Source organism: Falco naumanni, chromosome Z (genome assembly GCF_017639655.2).
Source record: "Falco naumanni isolate bFalNau1 chromosome Z, bFalNau1.pat, whole genome shotgun sequence".
Lineage (NCBI taxonomy): Eukaryota > Metazoa > Chordata > Aves > Falconiformes > Falconidae > Falco > Falco naumanni.
The window spans coordinates 55549194-55557991 of record NC_054080.1 but is presented as its reverse complement, the minus strand read 5'-3'; the positions used below and the strand labels follow the sequence as shown (position 1 = coordinate 55557991).

General features: G+C 40.6%; 1 protein-coding gene across 5 annotated transcripts in view; it reads left to right on the top strand.

Moving 5' to 3' along the window:
- The first annotated feature begins 660 nt into the window (after positions 1–660).
- The window catches only part of RIC1 (RIC1 homolog, RAB6A GEF complex partner 1), a 53524-nt gene continuing 45386 nt past the window's right edge, over positions 661–8798 (top strand). Inside the window, exons 1-2 of one of the 5 annotated variants that reach the window (XM_040580595.1) lie at positions 1003–1079; positions 5121–5190. Coding sequence is in view for 3 of the 5 variants with exons in the window: in XM_040580594.1 (XP_040436528.1) it covers positions 939–1079 (141 nt within the window). In the remaining 2 variants the exon portion in view is untranslated. Of the gene's footprint in view, positions 1080–5120; positions 5191–8798 lie in introns of all 5 variants that reach the window. The other 4 variants (XR_005825712.1, XM_040580594.1, XM_040580591.1 and 1 more) reach the window with 4 other exon arrangements.

The following is an 8798-nucleotide window of genomic DNA, read 5'->3' as shown; positions in this document are numbered from 1 at the left end:
CTGCCGCCAGCCCGGCCCCGCCCCCGGCCCCCCGGCCAAGTGGCGGGCGATTCTTTGCGCGCATGCGCAGAGCGCCCCTCCCCGCTCCTCCCCCCCCTCCCCGCTCCTCCCCCCCTCCTCCCGAATGCGCGTGCGCCCCCCGCCCAGTCCCTCCCCGCCTGCGCGCGCCTTTTCGCCCGGAACCTTGACACGGAGTCTCTTGGGCCCGGGAGACTCAGACGCCTCTGACGTCACTTCCGCGCGGCTCCACCGCCGGGGCCAATGGGCGCCTCCGCGCCCGGCCCCACCCCGCCCCCGCCCTCCCCCTTTCCTCCGCTGCGGGGCCGCCGTCGCGCTTGGGGCCGCGGCGTTCAGACGCCGTAGCGGGGGAGGAGGAGGATAAGGAGAAGGAGGAGGAAGGAGATGGCGGCGGGGGCCTCGGCGGTGACGACGACAGCGATACGGAGAGCGGGCGGGCGAGGCACCCGCAGGAGGGAGGAGCCGCCGCTGCAGCCGCCGCAGCTCCCGCGGGCCCGCTCGGAGCAGTGACCGGCCGCCTCCCTCAGGCCGCGGCCCGCTCGGCACTCGCCCCGCCCCGGACTCGCCTCCACCTCTCCTCGGCGGCAGCGGCGCTCCCCGCCCCCACGCCCGCGCGAGAGCAACGGCGGAGGCGGCGGCTGGGGACACGGCCCGCGGCCCCCGGCCCCCGGCGGCGAGCAGGCCTTAGCCGTCCCCCGCCTGGGCACGGGCGGTGGCGGCGGTGGACTGAGGGGTCCCGTCGCTTTGCTGGTGATTATGCATGGTCGGCCTCGGGCCGGTGGTCAGAGCCCGTCGTCCGGAGGCCGTCGAGCGGGCAGCGAGCCCTCCTGCATCTCTCCTTCGGCTGATGTGCCTGCCGCCCCCGCCTAGGCTAGAGTAAGCCAAGAGCCCGCTTCTCGGGAAGAGGGAAATCTACAGCCATGTATTTTCTTAGCGGCTGGCCTAAGAGGTTGTTATGTCCTCTGGAGGTCCTGGAGCAACCTCTTCACATCCAGACGGATCCCCAGAGAGCTTTCTTCGCAGTGTTATCCCCATCTCAGCTAAGCATCTGGTACTGCAGAGTGAGTATCCATCTTTATGTTAGCCCTCAGGTCCTGCGCTCCCAGCTGAAAAGCCCTCTTATCTGTAAATTTTTTTCTTTTTTTCGTTCCTGTTCCAGAAAGGGTCGTAAAATTTGGGACTAAAACTTACAGAATACTTCATTATTTGTAAATCGGAGTGGTGCAGCCTCCGTGGTTACTGATATCAGGGTAGTGTTAAAATATGTAAAGTCAACCTACCTGGAGTTAACACCTGTTATTCCTGAAAATGAAACTTTGAACCAACTTGTTTTTTACTTGACTTTAAGTAGCGCTCAAGCTTAATATGAGTGTTTGTAGTAATGCTTTTTTTTGCAAGTACTGTTAGTGTCTTCTACCTTGGTATGTATTGTATTTTATGTAAAAGAATGTATGAACGCAGGAGATACGAAACATTTTTTATAAAACACAGAACAGACTGTAACATTCTGTGTAATGGTATTACACACAAGTTGACAAACTCTTCTTTCTATGAAAAAGTTTATGAAAAGTTTTGCTGCCCTAACCAGAAGAATTGCCATGGCTTTTGCATGGAAATTGCTGCTTGAGCAACATCCGGTTTGAGACTGCCTGTATAATTAACATTAAATGCCTTCCTTTTAAATCGCGGTAACAAAAATGCTGTTTGTCAGTTTGATTTGGTGCGGTCAATGGAACAGCTGTGATATTGATTTTAAGTTCTGATGCTGGATCCTTTTAAATAATCGTAGATTAGACCCTAAATCTGTCTATAAATATTTCCAGTTCCAGATAATTTATAGAGTTCATCTCAGATTACAGGAGAAAACTTAAGCCAATTTTAGAAAGCTGATACTGGAAGGTCTCAAATGACAGTTAGCCTTAAAAGCTTGTTTTATGTTTTAACTTATGTTGAGATTTCATTGCTTTTCCTACTGTTGTGCTCTGCGTGGCTGTTCATTAGTTCCTGGGTGGGGTGCTGATACTGTTTTGGGTTTTTTTTTAACCTGTGTGAGTATCCAACTAGGACATGACAGCCCAGCAGGTACGCTGTCTGTTCATCACGGGGCCTCTTGTTTTCCATAGTGTAGATAAAGTGTATGCTCTTCTAGCTTTTGCCAGTTGTTAAACCTATAGTTGTAGTCAGTCAACAGACCACAACTGCTGTTCTGTTCCAGAAAAATACATTAAAAAAGCCCCCAGGCTTGTAGAATGCTTCTCAAGATGTGCCCTGTTGTCTAGAACGTAGTTTACTTTATGGTCTGTTTCTGAGAACGACATTCTTTAACTTGCATGCTTGAACTTGTTTTGAAATGTTGAATGTTGTATAACTGGCTACAGACAGAGCAGTAAAAGAATTCACTCGATGCAGAAGAGTTGAGCAAACTTACAGATTGTTTCAGTTTTTTAAATACACTTTAATTCAGTACGTAATGGGTACTTTTGAGGAAAGTGCTGACTTTGCAAGGCTTCATCACTGGCTGATCTTAGACTAAAAAGTATGTTACAGTCTCACCACTGCTGTGGACATCCAGCCATTTAAGAGCATTTTTAAAGATAATCTCTTGCGTTATTTTCATGCATGTCGCAGGGGTTTGGGTGGTGGTGGTAGTTTGTTTTGTTGTTTTTTGGATTGGGTTTTTGTTTGGTTTTGAAGGTGAAGCTTAAAATTGTATGCTGGACTTCTGTAAAACAAACTGAAACTATTGCATTCTAGAAAATATTTTCATTGTTGGAAGTATCTTCTTTGGAACAAGGCTAAGTTCTGGTCAGGCTAAACTAATGCAGTTTCTTGAAGTAGAAAAGCCTTCAGGCTAATGTTCTTGTTAAGAATTTTCTCAACTGTATATTTGAAAGGTTTCATGTAAGAATGAGGTGACGAGGCTGGTGAAGTTCTGTTTTGAATTTTTCAAGAGCAGGGAGCCCTTTGAAATACTTTCAAACGTGTGAATTTACATTCACTACGTGGGTTTTTCAAGTAAGGTGGTAATGTTTAAAGTTCCTTTTCACCTACCGTGTCCTAAGAACTAATAGAACTAAGGAAACTTTATCCCAAAGTGTGGATGGTTTTCTGGTTTGAAACAATATATGTATTAAGATAAAAGCTTGGGTAAATGATGTAGGTAAAACCAGAAGGAATTCTGTTAGTGGTTTTGAGCCAAGAAGTCCTTGACTATTTTACATGTTATTTTGTACAGGGAGATTGGATTGTGGATAGAAAAGACCACTGATGAGTGGTGAATGTTTTTGATCGTGCACCAGTATTGGTGAAAGATTCTTGAGCATGTGCCTCCAAATGTGTACTTTTTTATGCATCATATGCATGTGCCACTTTACTAGTATGCATGTTGTCAAGCACACACAACATAGAGTAGAACAGAATGGACTGTTTCACTTGGGAGGGACCTACAAAGATCATCTAGTTGTTGGACTAGAGTAGACCAACTGGCCTTGGCCTGACCCAATTCAGGGCTGACCAAAAGTTAAAGCATATTACTAAAGGCATTGTCCAAATGCCTCTTAAACGCTGACAAGCTTGGGGCATTGACCACCTCACTAGGAAGACTGTTCCAGTGTTTGAAGAAAAAATAGAAAAAAGAATGAGGTAAAGCTGAAATAAACACATTTTTAAATTTTTACTTTATTTTGTTCATTAGTGCTACAAAAAATATTTTCTTCTTTCATCCCAATGGATTGTATTAAATGCATCCCACGTTGGAGAACGCTGTTCCAAATATTTTTCTTACATCAGAAGAAATTTTTGGCTTGGGTACCTCAAAAGATTCTGTGACACCAAGAGCCAATGAAACTGTTTTCATTGACAGCTTTGGAAGGCTTGTCACTGTTTTCATTTCATAATGTTAAGTACTTGGATGCTTGAAATGAGAAATTTAAATTAGCATTTCAAAGTTTCTTTAATGAAAATGAGGTAACTGATGTTTAGTAAATTGACTGGGGAACTGTAGGTGAGTTATCATGAGGCAGCCGTGCAGTCTTGAGTGTCATGATCTTTCCTGCTTGCACGTGTATTCTAGTGGCTCTTATTGTGAACTGGGGATGGCTTTTACAGGGTTGTTTGGCTTGCTATTTTTCAGGCTGGTTTTTTTTCAGCTAATGAAGGAATCAAAGGAGCAGTGTAGCTGGCTTGTTGAAAGTGTTACTCCTTTAACAGTAGTGGCATTTAATTTTAAATTGCTTTTGTTATTTCATGAAATAAGATCTTGAGGCAGTACAGGAAATTCTAGATACTCACTCACAGGGCTCTACATATTGAGGGAAGATGTATGCAACCAAGGAAGGAGGTGTGATAGATCAGTGGAGCTCCCCTGTAAGTGTTGAAGAGTGAATTATGTGCAACAAGAATAGTCTGATGATGTAGTTCTATGTGTAAATATAGTTCAGAATGTCCCTTCTTTAATAACAAACTTGTGGCAATGACAGGAATAAGTACTGGTGTTGAATATGTAATGAAAATTCCTGGAGGTTGTTGGACAGTCAGCTATGACTCTGCCAGTCAAAACCAGTTTTGTTAGCTCTTTGAAGCCAAGAGTAGCTTGCCCCAACTACTCATTTTGAGGAGCATTTCTTAGTCACCTAGGTGCTTATCAGTTTATGATTTATGTCTGCCCTTGTTTCTAAACTTTCCTGGGCTTTTTGTGATGATCCAATGTTTAATCGGGACACCCAAATGAACTGTAAGCTCATGGGAAAGCATGCATGTCAGAATCCTAGATTGTCAAATAATCTGTATTCATTTTAAATGCTGAGTAAGTCTGTATCCAGACAGCCCTCGTAACTCACACTCTTGGGTGCTTTTCAGTCTCTAGCTGTTGCAGTACTAGAGTTGAACTTGATGCATGCTTTAAATGTAAGCATACACATTTGTTACACAGGACAAAACAGGGGACTGTGCTTGTTAGAGAAGTGATCTCCATAACCTGGAATTTTGGCATGATACAAAAGGAGTTGCTTGTGACACCAGTCCTTATAGTTCATATGGTAGATGAATAAATATATTTTAAAAATATTTTGTTATTTTTGTTTTGTAATCTTTTTTTATTGCAGGTGGCCATTGAGATAAGAAAATAATTATGTTTTGACTGTGCTTTCAGGATTATGCTTTCATCTCAGAACTGTAAGCAGAATAATTTACTGAATTATTGTATGTGGCCTTTTCCTACATAAGATTAGATACAATCTCTGTAGCATTTTTATGTGGAATTTGATTGCAAAATGAACAACAGAAGTCTTGATAATGATGTAAGTGGTTGTGTATTGTTAGCAATATGACATGGCATCAGTGCAAACTAAGACATCTTGCCTCTTCTGCTGTATTTTTTTCCTTAGTAATTTAACCCCTGAGATGCTAACCTCTTACTGATACCCATCAGACATGTCTGAGAAGGCCATTTCTTCTTACACATCAGTAGCAGTTGTGCTGTTGCTTCTATTGCAAAGATATATTGTTGTTACGTAATTAAGGAAATGAGGATTAACCCGTTAGACTGATGGATTTGTAATGTGAAATGTAAAATTGTTATGTGGATATTCAGTAGGTCTTACCAAGTTTTCAGTGTCTTCTGTGTCAATGTAAAATAGGTGACCCCTGAAAGGCATCTCAGAATTACTTGCATGAAGAGAAAAGCTTCCTCAGTTACGAGTTTTGACTGTCCAACTAGTTTCACATAATAGAGTTGTTTGCCAATAGGAGATCAGAGATGAGGTTAGAGGGTCTGTTCTCTATCACACGCAATTCCATTTAATCCATATGTAAGCACTTGGAAATTAATGGGGCTGAGGAGCAGCAGCAAGTATCTTATCGAATATGGATGTCTTTTCTTATTTGCAGCACTTTTAAGCAGCAGATTAACTGAGGACTTTCACCTGGTAGAGTTAGTTGTTGACAGTTTTGATGCACTTTGGTTTTTTGAGCTCTTTCACAGTAGCTTGTGAAACACAGTGTTGGGAACTGTGTCTGCCATGTTTGTTGGATGGATACTCTGCTGATTCTAAGCTTTCCAGTTGCTTTTAAAACTGAATTAAAGGAGTTACATTTTTATAACTAACCGTGCTTTTAGAAATTCTTTTATCACCGTCTTGTATCTGTTACTAACAAAATGGCTTTTTTGTGGTCTTTTTTTTTTTCTTTTTTCTTTTTTTTCCTTCTGGTCCTTTCTAATGAATTGTCCTGTTCCTTATGCGTGCATGCATGCTTTCCTTTTTTCCATCTAACCTTTCTGGTTTGTTTGTTTCTAAACCTACAAAGCTTCAGCCTTTAAAGTGGAACATAGACCGTCTACTGATGAAATAAAGTGCAGTGTCACCAGCCTTTTGTTTGGTTTTCTCCAAGCCTTGTCTTTGTTGCTTAGATGGTAAACTCATCAGAACAACATGCTTTTTATTTTTGTCTTGGGCCTACAGCCTAATGAAGTGTTGTGGTTTTGAAAGGAATTGTGTGATTCTAAATGTGATTAATTTTTGGTGTCATGAGTACTAAATGTTAGGGGTTGAGAATATTAGGATTTTAACAATTGTCTATGGCCATGCAGGTTCTTGAATTGATGTTACATTAAAAAACCCAAACCCATATATAACACCATGTTGTCAGTTGCTAATACTGTTGCATGCTCTCAGCCAAGCTAAGAACTTTCTTCCTAGACATAACTGTTGTGAAAAGATTGCTATTCTTCCAGATACTCAGTGTCTGAAAGCTATAATTAAATGCAAAAAATTATTTGGTAATAGTGAGTTGGTGGCGTTAAAGATGAGTTGTTTAAAAGAGAGAAGGAAGTATTAAGGATTGTGAAATTTACTTGGTTTTAAAATTCAAGTTACTTTGGATTTATGGTTACAATAAAAAGAACAAAATAAAAAAAATGGAGTTCAGAGTTGAACACATCAGTTACGGATAGGCTAGGCAAAACATTCAGAACTTCTCAATGTTCTTGGGTATTATTTGGGTAGAAATAAATAAATTCTAAAGTGCAGCTTTATCAGTATTCTAAAAAAATCATTTAACCTCTTGTGGTATGTAAGAATTGGAGTATGACTGTATCCTGTGTGATGCAGCATTCTTAGAATTTAGGCAAGGGTATGATTTTGCTATTTATATTTCATACAGATATAGTAACTACTTCTTTGTTTTGCTTAAAAATTACAGAAGTGCTGGTGTCTCACACGAACATCCACAGGCCTGAGCAAGAGTATTACTTCGTATTTTCAGTAATTTTTTGTGTGACTATAAGTAGCAGCGTTCCTGTCTTGCTCTCCTCCCTTCTGGGTTTAAGTAAATTCGTGGTAAGAGAGCAACTAAAAATAAGGGAACACTAAAAAGTTTCATTGTCTGAATGCATACATGCTGTTAGGTGTTTACTTCTCAAACTTAGGCCAGTAGTTTTCCATTGTATTTGCTGACCTACTTAACTTGTTAAATCTACTATATACACAGTTCATCATTAACCTCCAGCAGTCAAACCACAGAATCCAAATTAAGGGAGACTCACTGTTTCATTATTTTATATACTGTCAAACAAACAGCGATTGTACTTCTCTCCAGTATAGTTTTCTTCAAAGCCTGTTAAACATCTCAGTTAGGATATACACTTGCTCATGAGGGCTGTTGCCCAAGTCTCTACTGCTTGTCCTCTTTAGACAGCCTGTTCAGAGCAATGTTCATGTCTTGGTTTAGTATTGAAATGTCTACTTGATTTGCATTTACATCAAATGTGATAGAATGTTTGTGTTTAGAGAAGTTAAGTGGTAATATCGCAAGTCTAAGCTCTCCGAATCTGCTGCAGAGTTTGTGTATCTTGATAGATTTCTTCCTAAAAACCGTAAGCAACTTACGTTGCTCATAGTTACTGCTTAAAAAAGAGAAATGGGAAAGATGTTGTATTTGGTCAGGTAGAATTAACTAAAATAGTAACAAAATTATTTCACCATGAGTTTGGTTTGTGTGGGTTTTTTTGTTTTGGATTTGGTTTGTTTTGGGGTTTTTTTTTTTTTTTTTTTTGTGGTTTTTTTTTTTTTTTTTTTTTTTTGGTGGTGTTTCTTTTTTAATTGTTTGCTTAGGTATTTTGTCCTGATGTTGATGCAGAGCTCATCTTTTTTAGTGGAAAGTCCAAAGAAATTCCTAATGTACAACAACAACTAATAATGAAACAAAAGTGAGTTTGAAAGTAGTTTAAGTGTCTGCTCATGAAGCTAGCTTGCTACCTTACTGTTTTATAAATAGTGCAATTCCTATATTTCAGTATTGGTCATCCAAAACACATTTGCTTTTGTCTGTCTCTTTTGAATTTTGTCATAATCTCACATCACTTAAAAAAAGGCACGTTTTATGCTAGAAAGGCATTGTTGAGACGTGTAAAGATTTTGAAGTAAGTGCTTCTGTGGAAAGTGCTCTTGTGAAAAGGTAGCCAAATGAATGATGTATAGGGAGGGAAGGAGATAAAGTATATTTAGCTGTCGGTACAAGAAGTTCTGTTTCTCTCTTTTCAGTAGCATTAACTAGAGCACTGGAGAATTTGTTTCCTCTTTGGTAATAAAACTGCTACATTCTTTTAAGGTTATCTTCCCCTCTTTTTTTTTTTTTTTTTTTTCTTCTTTTCACCATTTCTGTTACCCTGTGAGCATCCACCTCCACTGTTGTTTTGTGAGTGTCAGCTTCTCTTTTGTGTGATCTTACATTCATCCCAAGAGGCAAAATGTACTGTATCAAAATGCTAGATTTTCTCTGCAGCA